Below are 19903 nucleotides of genomic sequence, written 5' to 3'. Positions count from 1 at the left end.
AACGAGTTAAGTAAGTAATGCTGCTGATTATATGTTTGTATATTGTTGCTTGCAGTTGTTGAAGTCAATAGGAGGGACATAGTCTTCCTGATAGATGGCACAGCAGCCTTGGGAACTGCTCCTTTTAATGCAATTCGTGATTTTGTGGCCAAAATCATCCAGAAACTGGAAGTTGGACCGGACCTTGTTCAAGTTGCAGTGGCACAATATGCAGAAACTGTAAGACCCGAGTTCTATTTCAATACCTTCCAGAACAGAAAAGATGTCCTTGCAAGTGTCAGGAAAATAAGGCCAATGGGTGGTGCTGTACTCAACACCGGCTCTGCACTGAGGTATGTGAAAGACAACTTCTTCACCAGCGCTGCTGGAAGCAGGATCAATGAAGGCATACCATCAATGCTGGTCCTTATTACTGGTGGAAAGTCCCAAGATGATGTTGCCGAACCAGCACAGGAAGTGAAAAGGAATCGCATATTCATCCTGGCTGTTGGGTCCCGAAAAGCAGATCGTGCTGAACTAGAACAAATTGCCTACGAACCATCCCTAGTATTCAGTCCTTCCGAGTTCCGCACACCAGTCCTGGTAAATACTCTCAATGATATTTTGTCACCCCTGAAGACACTGTCCGGATGGATTGAAGTAACACCCAGTGGAAAAGGTAAACACTGTTCTTGTTAAGTTCTAAAATGCATTTGACCTTTGTAAATAATACTGTTTTTAAAAACAGCCTCCCCACCCCGGTTATTCATCCTCAGCAACGCTAATGATAATTTACGATGGGTTTATTCGTCGCTTTAGATTTCTCCAGGGCAGGAGTCTGTTTGGCAGGCCTCGTTTGCTGCAACCAAATCTTGAAATAGGCCTTCTGTCTATCTCTTCTGTCACTTGCATCTCTAGGGAGCTGGTAGACTGCTAAATGCACCCAGGACAATGAAAGACTGCACTTATGGGATATAAATCTTTTGCAGTGAACACTTTTAAGAATCCTGAGCAGTGATGAAGATGGCAAAACTAATGCAGAACAATAGTGTTAGTTTTCTAAGGAGCTTTTATAATAATCCTGATTTTTTCCCTAATACGGAGCTCAGTTATTCTAGATTTGCTAAATTTTAAAGCATTATCCTAAATTAAGATGAATATCACGGGAATATCTGTCACTTAACAAGCTTTTTCAAAATGTATGTCTCTTACTAATACAGTCTTGCATGATGCATATAAACAGTGGCATTTTTATTTTAAAATATAAATTAAAAATGTTCTAAATGTTCTTATACTTCAATATGTATATATATATATTCTCTCTCTCTCTCTCTCTCTCTCTCTCTCTCCCTCCCTCCCTCCCTCCCTCCCTCCCTCTGTCTTTCCTCTCCTTCCCCACCCCCTGTTTCATTCCCTGCAGGTATTAGCATATGGGCATAAATTGCAATTATCCCTTTCTAATCTTACAATTAGGCTTTCAAACTATTGCCATATTTACACATTTAATAGCTGTGTGGGGTGGAGAACCTCTGACCTGAGGGCCAAATTTGGACTGCTAAGCTTCCAAATTTGGCCCACAAGGCTGTTCCCCCTAAACCAGTGGTTCCCAATAAGCTAAATTCTGTAGACCCCTTGTTTTTCAAAAGCCAAGCCATGGACTCACTACTTTGGAAAATATTGATATCGCTTTGGTAGTTTTCCAAATCTTTACTATGGTCATAGACCAGCATAAGCTAAAAGCACCTCCATATATAAATAAAAGATGCTAGATAGGCAATAAGGCAACTGCAGAAGTAGAGGGTGCACATACTCATTCTCTCATTGCAGTAGTTTTTGTTATGTGAATGGTGCCATGGATCCCCTGGGTGGGTTACGTGGACCCCCTGGGGTCTGTGGGCTACCAATTAGGAACCACTGCCCTAAACCAGGCATACCTGGTGTTATATCTGATGTCAGGTGTGAGTTAGATGAAGACACGGCTGCAGAAAGCAGGGCTGAAGTGGACCAGCGCAGTCAGACATGGACATTGTCAGGGCTGGACACAGGACGCAAGGGGTGGGGTCTCGCGAGAGTGTCCCTGCTCTAGTCATGTGGGGGAATTGAATTCCTTCTAGATATGGATCAATCCATTCCTGCTTTTTCAGGTGCTCCATAGACTCATTTGGGGAGGGAACAGAAAGGACCCAATCCATCCCAGGAGGGGATTTAGCAGGTGCCCTGGTGCTTCAACAGAAACATCTGTGGGCCTGTGAACATGTGCTGACACATTTATGACAAGTATAAAAGCCTCTAGGATCTGGCCTTGGTGCAAAGACATTGTCAAGTGAGTGCTGAGGATCAGGCTCTTTTGGAACTTTCCAGTCCATTTTTGATGCCCGATAATATCAATTGGATACTTAAAATTGTTCTGAGCTTTCAGATCCAGTTTAAAAATCCATTTACACTGAAGTTCACTGGCAATTTTAAACATGAAAGAGTCCCTGCTTGCGTCACCTGTAGACAGAAAACCTAAAATGTAGTTGGGTGTGTTTTGACCCATGTGGAGGGGGGGGGGCATCATGACACTTCACTTGTTTCTTCCTTCCATCTCTTCATGGCTGTCCTGTTTCTCTTCTCTCTCACGAGGTGAACATGTGTGTACAGCAAATGTTGTATGCACACATGACAAATTCTGGTATGTTTTTCTGTGATTTCTTACATTATTTTCTGTGCTCTACTGCAGTTCTGTTAAATAAAAGGGATATCATCTTTCTTTTGGATGGATCGGCCAACGTTGGAAATGCCAACTTCCCATTGGTCCGTGACTTTGTTGTGAGCCTAGTTGGCTCCCTTGATGTTGGAATTGATGATATACGAATCGGCCTAGTGCAATTTAGTGAGAATCCGAAAACAGAATTCTTTTTAAACACTTTTCTAACCAAGGCAGAGGTACTCGGTCATCTAAGGCAATTGAGACTCCTTGGAGGATCAATACTGAATACTGGTGCTGCACTAGACTTTGTCCGTGAAAATCATTTCACCGAAGCCGGTGGGAGCAGGATAGATGAAAGCGTTCCTCAGGTTCTAGTCTACCTTGCGGCAGGGCGATCTGTTGATTCATTCGAACAGGCCGCCCAATCTTTAGCTCGTGCAGGAGTTCTGACCTTCTGCGTTGGTGTGAAAGATGCTGATTTGACAGAACTTCAGCGGATTGCATACAATCCACAAATGGTATTTCTTAAGGATGAATTCAGTTCTCTGGCAAACGTGCCACAGGAAATGATTGGTCAAATAACAACATATTATGTTGAAGAATCAGCAGGTAATTTGTTCCTTTCTTCATTCAAAATGGATTTAAGAATGATTTTGTTTTATCTTGCAGGTATGTTTCAAATGGCATGAAACATTTTGCCACAGCTGTGTCTTAGAGGCATTGCACACATTGTGAAATTCATGTAGGGAACCTGTTTCCATACACATAACGAGCATCACGGATGAAGGCTGCCACGTGTGACTGCCGCAGCATCCCTAACATGTTCCTTCCATGTTTTAATTTTCTGAAGAAGCCCTTAGGGCTGCTTCACACATTCTATGCACAGGGTATAAATAGAAATGCGGTTGGCTGGTGCGAACCCAAGTGCAGTGTTTTGCATAATGATTGCACGTGCATTTATTTTACTATTTGAACATATCTCAAGAAGCTACAGTTGACAAAATAGATACATGAGGAGTGCTCATTTTTTTCTTTCTATAGCTTTACTTTACTTTTATTTTTTAAAACAAACTATCTCGCTCCTCCTCGCTCTATGATACATGTGAAAAGAAGTGCATAACATTTATAACAGTGTCTGAGGGTACAGCTTCTGTGCTCTCCGCCCTCATTCCCCCCACTTTCTTTGTTCCGAAGGGGTGGGGAAGATTACCATATTTTTCGCCCTGTAGGACGCACTTTTTCCCCTCCAAAAATGAAGGGGAAATGTGTGTGCGTCCTATGGGGCGAATGCAGGCTTTCGCTGAAGCCTGGAGAGCGAGAGGGGTCGGTGTGCACCGACCCCTCTCGCTCTCCAGGCTTCAGGAGAGCCCCAGCGCCAGCCCCACAAGGTCGGGGGACAGCGGGGAGGCGGAACACCGCCATGCCGCTGTCTCCCGATGTGGTTTGGAGGCTGACGGCGGGGAGATGCGTGCTTCTCCCCGCCGCCAGCCCCGCAAGCTCCGGGGACAGCTGGGAGGCGCAGCGTGCCTTCCTGCTGTCCCCGGACCTGGTCTCAAGGCGGGCGGCGGGGAGAAGAGCGCTTCTCCCTGCTGCCGGCCCCACAAGTGCCGGGGGGGGGGAGAATTAAATTTTTTTTCTTTATTTCCCCCCAAAAAAACTTGGTGCGTCCTATGGGGCGAAAAATATGGTAACTGTCTGTGCACACAATAAAATAGAAGCCCGATAAACACACAGAAAGTGACTTGCTGTCTCCCAGGCAGAGTACTAGAGTAGTAAAGCTCTCCAGAGGCCTTTTGTCCTATGCGCTGCCGATGTAGGAGATCCACTGCTGGGTGTCCCTCCTGCCCTCTGTTTCAAAAATGCCTAGCAAAGGGGAGACTACCACCTTCCAGGGCAGTCCATTTCATTTCAAGCAGCTTGTACAATCAGAAAGTGCCACAATCTTCACTTCGCTGGTTAGCAGGCCGGCAGCCACTGCCTGAGCCTGAGCCGATACCCTTGCTGCTGCTCCTTCTTCCTCTTATCCAGCCCCTTAAGAAAAGCAAGACACTGTATGAGATGTAGGAGGTGCCTGCCACTGCATGGTGGGCTGTGGCCGCCTGAGCCTGTGGGGATATCCTCCCCATGGGCCCTCCAGCTACAATAGGACAAAGTAGGCAGCTACCTGAACATGCTCCTTCCTTCCCTCCCCAACTTTGTAAGAAGTAAGCCCCAGCCTGGGGCAAAGGAAGCACTCTGGCTAGCAGGCAGCAGTGGCAGCCTAGGCAACAGTACTTGGTTCAAGAACACCTTGCCAGAAAAAAAGCACTGGCTATGATAGGAGAAGGCACACTTCTGTACCATCCCTCCTCTTCAGAGCCTTAAAGACAGAAGCCTCATGTCTCTACGATGTGACGCTCTCGCTGTGTTGATGACAGAAAGCTGCAAGTACTAAAGTCTGCTTTAGGCGTTTCAAAGAAGCTGGAATCATTTCCACTTCCACTTCCTCGTTTTTAGGTTCACTGATTGCACATCTCAATAATATAGTTCTCAGGATGCATAATACATTAAAAGTACCAATAACACTCTCCTGGAAGTTCTAGAATGGTTTCCAGTGATTCCACAATTTGGGATTTTTAAGGAAAGGTGCTATAGAAAGGCCCAAAGCCTGAATTCTTCCTCTTACATAATCAAGATCACTCTGATTTCTTATCTCCTAGTTTGCAAAATAAATCTGCAATATCTTTTTGTGTATTAAACATTTTCATTTCTCTTAGCTCCAGAGAACAAGTTTGATATCTTGTTCTTGATTGATGGCTCAGCCAACCTTATGGGTCAGTTTGTTGCTGTTCGGGACTTTTTGCACCGGATTATTTCTGACCTGGATGTGGGTCCTGATGCCATACGTGTAGCTGTGGCACAGTTTAGTGATAACGTGCAACTTGAGTTCAACTTTGAAGACATCCCAAACAAGCAAGACATCCTACAGAAAGTGAAAAGAATGAAGTTAAAAACAGGGAGGTTGCTCAACATTGGTGCTGCGTTAGATTACGCCACGAAGGAAGTATTTGTGAAGAGTGCTGGAAGCAGGATTGAGGAAGGAGTGCCACAACTACTTATGCTCCTTGCTGCTGGGAGGTCAAGCGATAGTGTGAATGACCCTGCCGATGCTCTGAAACAAATTGGAATTATTCCCTTTGCTATCAAATCCAGGACTGCAGATCGTACCGAATTAGAAAGGATAGCTTTCGACCCTCAATTTGTGCTAGTTGCTGACTCCCTTTCCAGAATTGGAGACCTACAATTTCAAATAGGCAGTCTGCTGAAAGACATTCCGTCTCAGCCATCAGGTATTCATTTCTGCAGTTTTCGTCTTTTTCTTTGAAGCATGCACAGTCCAATGTGTTACACAAGAAGCTGTAAATAAGAAATTGCTGGCTAGCTGCAATTTGCTCAAAGCATTTAGGAGAGTCTGTTTACTTTGAAAAAGTCTCAAATAGATAATTCTTGATGCATGTAAAGTGCAGGGAGTGTTGTGCTTCCTCTTTGCATGAGGGAGACCTCATTCACGTCTTTTCCCAGATACAAACGTCATTGAGTGTGCAGCTATAAGGTGCTTCCCATATATAATGAAGTGCAGTAGTGATACTAATAGGCTTTGAGTTGGGGGAAGTTTGAACAGACTCCCCAGTTTGGAAATCCAAGCTCTGTCATGAGCCCAGCACCAATCTGTATGATAGATTATATCAGATTATATCAGAAAGAACACAAGGCAACTGTTATATTTTACCTGTCAGCATAGTAGTCTCTTGCTTTTTCATGACTGCTTGCTATAGGTAAAGCACTTGCCCTGGAAAAAGCTCTTTTCTCTCATTATCAAATGCTGCTTCTCCATCCTATAGCTGCTTATTTGCTTGCGGTGCTGTATAGCATGGCCATTTTCAGCCTGATGTGTGGGAAGGTAAAGCCAGTGTAAACGAGGGGTAATTTAAGTAGGGGCCCATCCACACGTCCTTTTGTGCCGTATATCTAGGGACAGGTCTGGGCTCTCCAGGTCCGTGAGCATTGTTTTTTCTTTTCTTTTCTTGCACTTTGATCTGGGAAACCTGCATTTTACAGCTGAAACATAGCAAACAGCAACTGGGTTTTCCACAGATGGTCATTCATTCTGAGTCAGCGGTTAAAACATGGGCTTTCTTATGGAAAGTGCCAGGACAAAACAAAAACAAAAACCCCATTTGGACACAGACCTGGAAAGCCCAGAGCTGTGTCTCGAAAGCCTGTAGCAAAGATATGTGTAGATGAGCCCTTGAGTGTAGGAGAGAGAACTTTCAAGTATTTGCTACTGAGATGACGACGGGAGCCGGAAACAGAGAGAAAATGAAACTTCACAGTGCACAGGAGTCTCTTGGTTTCTGAAGGCTCCCCCGAAGCATTTCAAATTAAGAATATCTTCTTTGGGCTCAATCACACCACCTGCTTCTTCAGGAAAACTGCTTGAACAGTCACTCTGACTTTCACTGGCTCTCACCAGTAAATCTACTTAAGCTGGTAATCTTTTTAACCAATTCCTGTACCTATTTGAGGTTTTACTTCTCTCCATTCCCTGTGATGGCGCCTTCCCTCATTTCTCCCCCTCAGTTTCCTTTTCACCCTGGGAGCAAAAGCATGCAGAATTTAATAGGCAAATGAGAGCTTACCCTTTTCTTTATGTGACACTTGATTGTATTCCCTTTTTTTCCCTCATAACCCCCACATTTCTTCAACAGCTGAGGGATCTCTGAAGAAGGATGTTGTGTTTCTGATAGACGGTTCGGATGGCATGCGAAGCATTTTCCCAGAGGTGAAGTCCTTTGTGCAAGGTTTGGTCGACTCTTTGGACATTGGTCCCGACAAAGTTCAGGTGGCCGTGGCCCAGTACAGCAGCCGTGTGCAGCCGGAGTTTCTTCTGAATCGCTACCAAGACAAGGCCGAAGTGATCAGGGCCATCCAGAGATTGTCTGCCATGCGCGGCCCTGCTCCTTACACAGGGGCTGCCCTGAACTACCTGAGGAGCAATGTATTCACCAGCCAGGCGGGAAGCAGGTTGTCTGAAGGGGTCCCACAGATATTGTTCCTGCTGACTGCGGAAAAGTCAAGCGATGATGTCACAAGGCCTGCCTTGGATCTCAAGACGAGGGGTGCGGTGCCGTTTGGCATTGGGATTGGAAATGCAGATGCCACTGAGATGCAGACAATTTCTTTCGTTCCTCAGTTTGTGTACCTTGTCCCAGGTGTCGCTCAGCTGGGCTCCTTAAAATCAACGCTTTCACAAACGGTGGCTGAGTTGACCGGGCCAAAAATAACCTCTTTGGCCACAGCGCTTCCTAGCCCAGGTGAAAAGAAACTTCTTAACTATTGAACCTGTGCTATAATTATGCTCCTACTACACACAAACACATTGAGGTCATGAAGCAGCCCAGGTTGGTGGAGGCAGCGGGGCGTGTTGAGCCCCGTTCTTCAGCATCTGGTTCAAAATGGGCATAGGGCTATTGCAGCGGCACTGGTCACATTTGCCAGGGCTTGTTTTGGCTTCTCTGGTGGCTGCTTAAAGAGCACAAAATCTCGCAAAAACATTTTACACAAGAACCGTATGGTGGGGGAGATACCAGAATTACTGCACACAAATGGCAGCCATAAGTCTGGGTACTGCTATCTGCACCCAGAATGGATGGTTACACTACCAATGGATAATGTCTCACCTGCAGAAGGCAGGGAACTTCCTGTGTGTATGTTTGTGTGCATTTATAAGGTTCCAGGGGTTACTCTTGGGTTATGCTTTCTGATTGTGTTGCTGGCTACATTATCTTCTGTGACCCAGATTTATCGTGCCACAGCCTCGGGCTGATGCAGATAAAAGCGGCAGGTCTGGTGGGCTCCATGAAGGTTTGTGCAGTAGGAGAGAAGCAAAATGACCATCCTACTGCATGTTGTGCCCACTTCACACCCTGGCAAACTATGGTTTGCACTAGTCGTAACCCCAAATGCTTCCAGATGGGCAACAGACAAACCAGGGCTTAATGCTGCTTTTTCTGTTTTCATTTCACATTAGCTCAGCCCTCCTGTTTCTCAGTTTCAGAGTAGTGATGATGGATTGCCTATTTAGACATCATGCCAGGCTATAATTAACATAAGGCATGATTTGCAAGCTTCATACTATAGTTTCTAACAGAGGAATTCAATGTCACACTAATTTGATTGTTGTGTCAGCATTGGCATTTCTGTTTGTCAGTCAAAAAGTTCTCTGCTCTCCTTCCCCAGGCCAATTGGGGGGAGGGCATGGGGGGGAGGAAATGAAGAGGGAAATCCCATGGTGCAAGTAGGACTTTCTGTGCTGTCTCCCACTAGCATACCCAGGGCTTTTCTTCATCCAGAACTCACTGGAACTTAGTTCCAGCCTCTCTCAGGTAAGCGCCATTGCCATTATAAGAGAACAATAGTTTTCCATCACTAAGATTGTGAGCTAAAATTGTCAGGAGAAACACTGATCAACTTTGCCAAGCTCACTTTGTGTAGCTTTTACTGAGTGTACATTTGGCTTCAGTGCCATATTGCTGATAAAGTTGTACCTCGGCTCCCGAATGCCTTGGGAGTCAAACGTTCCCGCTCCCGGATGATTGAAAACTGGAACGTTGAAAACCGGTTTTTGAATGTTCTTTTGGAAGCCAAATGTCCAACGGGGCTTCCGATTGGCTGCAGGAGCTTTCTGCAGCCAATCAGAAGCCACGCTTGGGAAGTCGACTGTAATCTAAAATTACTACTATTTGTGCCTTTCAAATGTGTTGCTTGTATAATTTATTTGTACTAGTGTCTTCTAAAGTCTTCCTTTTTTCTGTAGTGGATGAGAGGAGAGATGTTGTGTTCCTTATTGACGGCTCCCAGTTTGCAGCTACTGAATTTCCTTCAGTTGTTGAGTTTATTGAGAGACTTGTAAACAATATGAACGTGGGCTCTGCTTCTACTCGGGTCTCTGTGATTCAGTTCAGCAATGACCCCAGGGTTGAATTTCTGCTGAATGCACATTCCACCAAGGATGAGGTACAAGCTGCAGTGAGAAGACTCAGACCCAAAGGAGGGAGGCAAGTGAACCTTGGATCTGCCCTAGAATATGTGTCAAAGAACATATTTACGAAGCCCTCGGGAAGTCGCATAGAAGAGGGTGCACCTCAGTTTTTAATAATTCTCTTTTCCCGACCACCCGATGATGATTTAGAGGATCCTGTAGTCCAAGTCAAGAGTGTTGGTGTGGCACCATTTCCTATTGGATTGAACATGGATTATGAGGAATTGGTCAAAATAGCTCTTAGCCCTCAGTATGTGTTCCAGATATCAACCTATCAGGATCTTCCAAGTCTGGAACAGAAATTGCTGGCCCCTGTTACAACACTAACTTCACAGCAGATACAAAGCCTTATTGGTGAGACAAGTTATCCCCCTATAGGTAAGATTGCTGTCTGTTTTTGTTTGTGGAAATCATTTTCTCATCTCCCATTAGATAACCCACCTCTTCCATCTTATAGGGCAACTTCTTACCAGGCTACATGTCACAACAACTGCTGCAGAATTGCACCAGTCTGAAGACTTAGGAGTTTGAAGAGTTTGCAGAATGTTCTGGGGCTCTTGTTACAATGACTAGCACGGGGTCACATTAGCTTCTGTTCCTCTTAGGAGTTCACAGAACGATGCTAAAAGTAGGATAGAAGATCCTTTGCTTCCCCTCATTCCTGACATCACTATGTAAGGTTCTTAATCTGTATTTGGGTGGGTGAGGGCAATAGCTAGCTTTCTTTGCTAGCCAGATCTGCAGCATTTTCAGGTAGCGTTTTTTTTTAAAGGAGAATAAACAATCTCCTTATGATCAGTTAAAGCACCTGTAATTCTCATGCATAAGAGAATTGTTTTATATGTATGGTGGTGCCTGATGGTGCCCATTGAGTGTTAGCTCACAAAAGCATAAGTTGAATCAGGGTCGTAGTGTCTTCTGTCACATGCTGGGGGGCAGGGTGTGTGTGTGTGTGCTGCTGTCAGGTGGTGCATTTGTGCACCGGAGCCTGCCGCTTCCACCCCCCAAGTCAGGCCTGGCCATTGGCTTGATCCAGCAGGCTGTTCATATGTTCTGATGTTCTATCTCAGATGCCAACATAACTTGGGTACTATGCAGTTTCACTTGTTGAGGGAGGGATTTGCTGTTCCTCTTCACATGGCAAAATGACTTGAGCCAGCTCCAACAAGTGATCTTGTTCTAGAACACAATATTCAAATGTCATTTGGTGGATATAAGGGTATACGAAGAGCCTTGCTGGATCAAGCCAAAGGCATATCTAGTCTTAGCATTCTGTTCTCACAGTGGCCAACCGGATGCCTGTGGGAAGACCTGAAAGAGGACATAAACCTCTTAAAATGGTGCCTCTGTATCATGGGTTCAGAGATAAATTTCTGCTTTTGGATATACATACTTCAATAAGGAAAGATATTCTTTTGGTATAGAATGAATATTAATACCCAGAAGGAGAGGTTACTGTTGTCTCACCCCTTAATGCTTGCACACAACTATGTCAGCATGCAATGCTAGCTTTACTACAAGAGGAATGTGAAATAATTTGCAGTATTGCAGTAGCAGAAATGGAATCCTGCTGCTAGCTTTCCTGGAAATGAAATCCACTGACATTAATGTTGCCTGCAAGTAGTTGTGGTTAAGACTAGGTGTTAGGATACTGACATTAGAAATGTGTTTAAAAACTGGAGTCAAGCTTCAGAAGCCTATTTTGTACAGATTTGCATAAACACCTTTTTGAAAATGCTGCACATAGAAAAAAGCACCTACAGCTTAGAAAAAGCTAAACTGGTTTACCCGGTGTTTGTAACACTGCCTTTTACAGAGTTCCAACATCGGTCCACCTTCCCCAATATTGTCTGTTCTGACTGGCAGTGGCTATCTATGTTCTCAGCCACTTCTCCCCAAGCTGCTTTTAACTGGAAATGCCAGGAATTGAGCCTGGCATTAGTGTAAGAAGAAAGCTAGTGACACTCCTCTTTGCTGCATTTTTCCTTCCTGCAGATATTGACAGTGAAGCAAAAGACATTGTCTTTGTCATCGACACCTCTGACAATGTCAAGCGGGACGATGCTGCTCACATTCGAGATTTTATTATCCAGATTGTCCAGATGTTGGAAATTGCACCAAGCAAAACAAGAGTTGGTGTTCTCCAATTCAGCAATGAAGTATTCCCCGAGTTCAACTTAAAAGAACACAAAACAAGAGGTGCAGTCATAGACGGCCTTCGGCGCTTGCGGTACAGAGGAGGTGCTCCCCTGAATGTTGGGAAAGCCTTGGAGTTTGTTATGAAGAACTACTTTGTTAAATCTGCAGGCAGTAGAAGAGAAGATGGAGTCCCCCAGCATTTAGTTCTTTTGCTTGGGGGGAGATCGGAGGATGATGTCAGCAGACCTGCTGCCAAGATGCAGACATCTGGGATTAAAAGCCTGGGTGTAGGATCAGGGAATGCAGACAATGAAGAACTGCGAATAATTACCAATGATCCCCGAACTGTGTTTTTCGTGAGAGAGTTTACTGAGCTCCCATCAGTAGCAAGAAGGTTTTATGCATCTTTTGAGGCACCTCAAGAACCGACACTCTCGCCGCCCGACGTTTTCCCTGGTTAGTCTTTCATTTCAAAACGAATATTTTTGAATGTAGTAATGGGGAAATACTGCAATTTTAGAGGAAATGAGACCTTTGTGCTCTCATTTCACACACACAAAAGAGACCAAGTAGGCTTGTTCTTTAGCGGAGGAAATGTCCCCTCACGCCTTCTGTGGTGTTTGTGGCTCAAAGTCTCCACAGCATGTCTTGACTTCAGTGACTGAAGGGAGATGTATTCCCCTCTCTCACCGCTCACTGGAATTTGATTTCCTGTTTGATTCAGTCGTGGGCAGGCCTGGGGGCGGGGCCACTGAGGGGGTGGGGCCTGAGACTGACCCCTGGGAGCCTTCACTCAAGTCCACTCCCATGATTTAAAAGCTGGCCTGGCCTTGGACTGACCCCATATAAATTTGAACGTGACTGGCAGAAATCCACGCACTGTGTGATGAGGGGAGCACTGCTACTTTGGTGTACGCCATAAGAATAAATTTGATAGTTTCCAGAAGAGGAGCCTTTCAGAGTGTAATGATAATGGATTGATTCATATGTTAAATGAGGTATACAAACTAAAGGCCATTCCAGTGTTTCAGTCTTTGCTGATAACACCAATAATCCTACACCACCCTTTTGATACTCCATGATACTACTAATGGGGGTGAGAGCAAATGTTCACCCCACAAAGCCCTTTCCCATTTTGCTTGATAGAGATACCAAACTTTCACCCTTCAAGCAGAAGGTAATCACATGAACCAGCTCTTTCTTTCTTTTTTGCTCTCCATGTGATAATTTTATTCTTTTAGAATCTAAAAAACTTTAAAAAACATATTCTTCATTATCTTGACATCACATTTTAATAATAGGATACAAAATAAAATCAACTACAAAATTATCACATGGGGGCACAGGAGCCTACCTTAAAACCCCCAACATTGAAAATGGGGTGTAGGGGTGGGATGTTATGGTTGTTAGATGCATCTGTATCATAGCTGTCAACTTTTCCCTTTTCTTGCGAGGAATCCTATTCGGAATAAGGGAATTTCCCTGAAAAAAAGGGAAACGTTGACAGCTATGATCAGTATATATACTGAATTTGGTTTTAGCTTATCCTACGTGGGTATTTGCTACCCAACTTCATTTCTTCCTCCCATAAGCACTGGCAAAGGATGAGTTGCCATTCATGGAACTTTGGGCAACAATAGTAGTCTAGTGAGAGGAAATAATGTGTCTTCAATTGTTATTGTTCAATTCAATCCCTCTAAAATTTTAAGTAAGATTTAAGCACCTGCTTATTTTCAAGTTTGTCTTCACAGCCATCAATTCTAGACACCTTCTGTTCTTTACAAAGTAAACGTGGAAAGGTATCCATAATGCATTTATCTATATTTTATGGATTCTGCTGGTGACCCTTATGCAGATGACACAGCTCTCTTGCCTTGCTGTTTGGGGCAGGGGGTCTTCAGCCTGTTTCACACTTCCCCCCACCCATTTACATATTTCAGATGGCAAAAAACAAGCAGACGTTGTCTTTTTGCTGGATGGCTCCATCAACTTTGGGAAAGACAATTTCCAAGAAGTGATTAACTTTATATATGGCATCATTGACGCTATTTATGAAGAAGGCGATTCCATTAATGTTGCCTTAGTGCAGTACAACTCGGATGTGAGTGATGAATTCTTCCTGAAGGATTTCTCCAAAAAAGACGATATCTTAACTGCTGTTGAGAAAGTAACATACAAAGGAGGCAGAGTTGCTGATACTGGAGCAGCCATCAAGCATGTCCAAGCCAAACACTTCGTGAAGGAGGCTGGCAGCAGGGCAGATCAGAAGGTCCCTCAGATTGCATTTATTATAACAGGAGGCAAGGCGGAAGACGATGCGCAGGCAGCTTCCTTAGCACTGGCACGGTCAGGTGTCAAGGTGTTTGCAGTTGGAGTGAAAAACATTGACCTTGGGGAAGTTACCAAACTCTCCAGTGACGGCACCACAGCTTTCCGGGCAGCAACGGCCCAGGAACTCTCGGAGCTGAATGAGGCTGTGCTGGTTACCTTGAGTGATACCATGAAAGAGCAGCTGTGCAGACCAGTGGGGGAAGTCTCAAAAGGTAATGGCTGTCATTTTAAATACACTTGGGTTGTTTCCATTGGTTTTTCTTGTCCACTTTCCATCTTGACGCTCTGCATTGGTGTAATTGTTGTATACAACTGTGCTTTTGCTTCTTTCTCTCCTTTGATACTGCATTTTTTAAAGTACAGTAGCTTCTTCCATAGAATGGTTGACTTCCTTACACTCTATGATAAAAGCTAAAGCTAAAGGGACCCTTGATCATTAGGTCCAGTCGTGACCGACTCTGGCGTTGCGGCGCTCATCTCACTTTATTGGCCGAGGGAGCCGGCGTACAGCTTCTGGGTCATGTGGCCAGCATGACTAAGCTGCTTCTGGCGAACCAGAGCAGCGCATGGAAATGCAGTTTACCTTACCTTCTACTTGCACTTTGAGGTGCTTTCGAACTGCTACATGGGCAGGAGCAGGGACTGAGCAACGGGAGCTCACCCCGTCACGGGGATTCGAACCGCCGACCTTCCGATCAGCAAGTCCTAGGCTCTGTGGTTTAACCCACAGCGCCACCCGCTAGAACCTACTTTATTTACGATAGAACCTACTTTATTTTCAACACTTACCAATTTAAAAAGCATGTCGCTGCTGAAGGCATGTGGGAATGCACCACTAGTGGTCTCTTAGGTGGGATATAGTCTGAGTCAGGCCAGTGAATGGCTCAAGGCCCCAAATTCCAGTTTCTTGAAAGACCTTGAAGCTTGAGGAGAGTTAGGGATCTGGCTGGTCCTGAATGAAAATAGTAAAGCTTGGATTTTGTATAGTGCTTCTTATGCCTTACCGCCCTGTTGCAACCTTACATGATTATTACAACCCCAAAGGCAGGGTGGGGAATGAAAGAGAGACACAGGGAGAAGGTTGCCTAAAGCTACCCAGTGAGTTAATGGGAGAGATAAAATTCAAACCATGCATGAGGCAAAGCTAAGATTTGAAATGCTCCCTCAGCTGCATTAAGATGAGCAGATGAAGTTCTGCTTATAGCTCTCACAGCCACGGTGGTCCCCTCACTGCGAGAAGCGAAGTTACAGGGAACCAGGCAGAGGGCCTTCTTGGTAGTGGCGCCCACCCTGTGGAATGCCCTCCCGTCAGATGTCAAGGAGATAAACAACTCTCTGACTTTTAGAAGACATCTGAAGGCAGTCCTGTATCAGGAAGCTTTAAATGTGTGATGCTCTGTTGTGTTTTTGTATATTGTGCTGGAAGCCACCCCCTCCTCTTCCTCTTCCTCCTCCTTCTTCAACATGGAGGCCCCTTTGGCTATCAGGGTTTATGGCCCTCTTTTCATCTGTAAGTACTGGAAGCGCATTACTGGACCATTGTGGGGCAGAAATTTAAAAAGTAAAGCTAATCAAACCAAGTGTGGCACCTATCCCAGGGGGTATCCAATATGTTAGGGGTGGAAGTTTAGCTGTGGTGCAAGTTTGGGGGAAAGGGAGAAGCAGAGTCAAAAGCTTAAGTAAGGAACATCTTTACTGAAAGCTTATCTGCACTGTAGTTTAATAATTATAGATATTGTTGTTATCAATTTACCCATGAATAACAGAAAGAAAGCACCATGTCTAGGACATTGGGTTATGAGTAAAGGTAAAGGTACCCCTGCCCGTACAGGCCAGTCTTGACAGACTCTCGGGTTGTACACTCATCTCACTCTAGAGGCCGGGAGCCAGCGCTGTCCGCAGACACTTCTGGGTCACGTGGCCAGCGTGACAAGCTGCATCTGGTGAGCCAGCGCAGCACACGGAACGCCGTTTACCTTCCCGCTAGTAAGCGGTCCCTATTTATCTACTTGCACCCGGAGGTGCTTTCGAACTGGTAGGTTGGCAGGCGCTGGCACCGAACGATGGGAGCGCACCCTGCCACGGGGTTTTGAACCGCCGACCTTTCGATCGGCAAGTCCTAGGCGCTGAGGCTTTTACCCACAGCGCCACCCGGGTCCCGGGTTATGAGTACTTGCTACATAAATCCCTTTTTCTGTATGGAAGAATCCTATACACATTTGTGTAGGATGTATGTTCCCCTACGCGGTGTAACATGCCATTGTGCTTTTGTCTACTCAAGATTGCGATCTGGATGTTATACTCGGATTTGACGTATCAGATGTTGGACCAGGGCAAAGCATATTTGCTTCACAGAAGGTGCTGGAGTCAAAGGTCAATCACATTCTGAACACGATTACTCAGATGCAGAAAATTAGCTGCACTGCCAGCCAGGCACCTCGGGTTCGGGTGGCGCTCCTGGCGCAGACTCGCTCTGGAGTTGTGGAAGCATTTGACTTTTCTGAGTACCAGCCGGAGTTGTTTGAGAAGTTCCAAGCTTTGCACAATGGTGGCCCATATGTCCTAACTGCAGAGACCCTCAAATCTTACCAGAACAAATTCAGAGCATCTCCTGCTGGAACCGTGAAGGTAAGTTTGGACTTCATTCTCTCTCTTTTTGGAGGGGAGGGGATGGACTCTGGATCTGTGCTGCTTTTCAGTTTTACAACCAGCACATAGCCTGGGAGGGTGAGTAGCCATAATACTGGAACTGCTTGACATGCTCTGGCAAAATATTCTCCCAACTGTTTCATTAAACTCTTGCAAAAATATTATTTAACAGCTGCAAGCAAATTAAGTCCCGCCCCCCATTATTTTAAATCTAGATTAGTGGATTATGATCCTAATCTCTTGCTGCAGCCAAATATTGTTTTACAGGCACAAAGCAACAAGTTGCTCTTTGAAAGAATTTGTAAAATCTTATTTGCTTTATTACCACAGCACTATCCACTACTAGCTGGGAAATTTAGATAAAATCTGATTTGCCAAATAAATGCTTAAATGTGAAGATTAAAAAAAAACCCAAATGTATTCCTTTATAGCATTGATCTTGACTGATTTATATGAATTAGATATGATCTATGAATTGGCGTCTGAATTTAAAGTGTGTTGGGAAGAATGGTAGGGTTTGGGCTTCAGTTCATACTGCAAAATGTCTTGAACTAGCACTTAATAAGTTTTGTTTGCCTGTATGGAGTTATAGATGTAATTTTGGTGGAGATAGCTAACTTGCATTGCCCTCTAAGCCGCTCTTCTGCCCTAAGCAGACTTATTCGTTTCAAACCTTGCCCTATCTTGCCCAAACCTCTGGAGACAGTCACAGTACATATGCCATGACTGGTAAAAGGTAAAGACCCCTAGAAGGTTAAGTCCAGTCCAAGGCTGCTATGGGGTGTGGTGCTCATCTTGCTTTAGGCCGAGGGAGCTGGTGTTTGTAGGCATTCAGCTTTTTGGGTCATGACTAGCATGACTAAACTGCTTCTAGCGCAATGGGACACTGTGGCGGAAACCAGAGTGCATGGAAATGCCATTTAATTTCCCGCCACAGTGGTACCTATTTATCTACTTGCACTGGTGTGCTTTTAAACTGCTAGGTTGGCAGAAACTGGGACAGAGCAATGGGAGCTCATTCCATTGTGCGGATTTGAACCATCGGCCTTCCAACTGGCAAGCCCAAGAGGCTAAGTGGTTTAAACCACATCGCCACCCGTGTCCCTCTTCCGTGACTGGAGGAGCTATCAGTCTCCTTGCTGCTCCCAACTTCTACATCATCCTGCTTTCATCCAAGGCAAAGAGTGTGGAGGACGGTTGGCCTTGAATACCCTTGTGCCACAGGGCATATCCAGAAGAAATCCTTGGATAGCTCATGAACCACAGGCCATTTCCTGAATGTCATTCTGAAAACTGACCAGGGCACCTTGGGGAGAATTACATGGCCCAAGGTTGCCCATGGCAGAGGGACGTGCACAGAAGTGCCTCCCTTCCCCGAGATCGGGTTCCATTTTAGCTGTGCAGAATTCTTGTAATGCAGAGAATAGCAGCTATGGCATCAGCACCCAGCCATAAGGAGGATTCATCTGAAAGCCGAATGGTTGTTACATTTCTCATGGCAGACATTTTATTATGTGAACTGCCCTGAGATCTTATGATGAAGGACGGTTTATAAATCTAATAATAAAATAAATTACATTAGAGTGGTGTTTTTTCATATAAATGTGTTTCACAACTGATGTATAATAACTTATTTCCTTCCTCAGGTTGTAATACACTTAACTGATGGCATTGATGGTGCTAGAGGGCAGCTAGCAGCTGCATCTGACGATCTGAAGAGAGAAGGTATTATCAACAATATATTTTGGAATATATTATATTTTGGAATATATTATCAACAATATATTTTGGAAAGTTGCATGTCTCTTTGCCTTGTAAGCAAATTTTGCATGAGTGAGATGGTTTTTGTCTGTGTTTGAATGCAAATGGAAGCCATTTTCAATCAAGATGGTGGACTAACCATTTCTGCGCCGATTTTAGCCAAATTTTATATCTCATAAGCAAATTTTGCACAATGGTTCCTGAGAGGGAAGAGCAGAATTTTGTCTGCATTCAGATACAACTGGACACCATTTTGAATGAAGATGGAAGACTGACATTTTAAAACTACCCTGATTTGTTTTCTTTTGCCATTCTTTAACCACTGCGACACCAGAAAGAGTTAATTACTAGCTTGTGATGCCATTTGACATAGCAAGGGCTGTCCCAGACAATTGCAAAAAAAGGGAGAAAGAGCCTCAGTGCTACATTTGCATTATTTCCAGTCTAGTGCAGCCAAAGGAATGCCATATTCCTAGAGAATGAATGAGCCAAGGAGCCAATTGGGAAGCTGTGTTGCTGTACCGTCTTTTTAATTCAAGGAAGATGTGTGTGGCAGCTTCGAGGAAGGGGCTCTCACCATCCTCCATTACTGGGATTTTTTAGAAAAAAAGAAATGGTTCACAAAATGTTGAGCTGTGGGAGGAGTAGATTGTAGTTGCCTCTTTCTAATTTTTAAAGGGCTCCTTAACTTCTGGGCCTGGCTGGTTCAACAGAGACCAATCAGTGTCTGAATAGCAAGAACAATAATAAGGGCAGGGAAATTTTTTCCAAAATCTGATAGTGTGGATTTCTGAAATGCCTGAGATGGCACCAGTAATTTGGTGCAACTTGGTTCTAGGCAGAATAAGCACTGAGAGCAGAGTGTTTGGATCCAATGAAAGCATATTGATGATGTCTACCCAGAGAACAAGGGTGGCACTTTGCAGAGCTATACAGAACAAGCTGTTTAGAGTTGGTGAACAATCGCTTATGACTGATGGCTTTTTCTTACAATTCTCCAGGTGTCAAGGCTCTCATTTTTGTTGGCTTGGAGCGAGCAGCAAATTTCGACGAAGTGATGAAGCTGGAATTTGGGCGTGGTTTCACTTACAATCGACCTCTCCGAGTGAATCTGCAGGATATAGACTTTGAACTGGCAGAGCAACTAGTAAATAACTAAGATCTGTAATTTGCCTGGGTAGCTTTAGATGTATACTTTTATGGACTTAGGTTTGAACACCTGTTACACACCTGTGGTTTCTTCTTTGCAGAAATGCACTCTTTTTGTGCCT

At 44.6% G+C, this 19903-nt stretch overlaps 1 protein-coding gene across 16 annotated transcripts in view; it reads left to right on the top strand.

Annotated features, from left to right (window-relative positions):
- Window positions 1-19903, top strand: part of COL6A3 (collagen type VI alpha 3 chain) — a 113179-nt gene that overhangs the window by 41343 nt on the left and 51933 nt on the right. For 13 of the 16 annotated variants that reach the window (XM_083471352.1, XM_083471364.1, XM_083471366.1 and 10 more), the window contains 10 exons: window positions 56-658; window positions 2702-3280; window positions 5428-6000; window positions 7420-8025; window positions 9528-10130; window positions 11748-12347; window positions 13832-14434; window positions 16504-16850; window positions 18518-18596; window positions 19634-19779. In XM_083471352.1, the coding sequence (XP_083327478.1) occupies window positions 56-658; window positions 2702-3280; window positions 5428-6000; window positions 7420-8025; window positions 9528-10130; window positions 11748-12347; window positions 13832-14434; window positions 16504-16850; window positions 18518-18596; window positions 19634-19779 (4739 nt within the window). The remainder of the gene's footprint in view (window positions 1-55; window positions 659-2701; window positions 3281-5427; window positions 6001-7419; window positions 8026-9527; window positions 10131-11747; window positions 12348-13831; window positions 14435-16503; window positions 16851-18517; window positions 18597-19633; window positions 19780-19903) is intronic. The other 3 variants (XM_083471357.1, XM_083471355.1, XM_083471353.1) reach the window with 1 other exon arrangement.

The sequence above is a fragment of the Podarcis liolepis genome (assembly GCF_965112155.1).
Source record: "Podarcis liolepis genome assembly, chromosome: 1".
NCBI lineage: Eukaryota > Metazoa > Chordata > Lepidosauria > Squamata > Lacertidae > Podarcis > Podarcis liolepis.
This window is presented reverse-complemented; position numbering and strand designations above follow the sequence as displayed.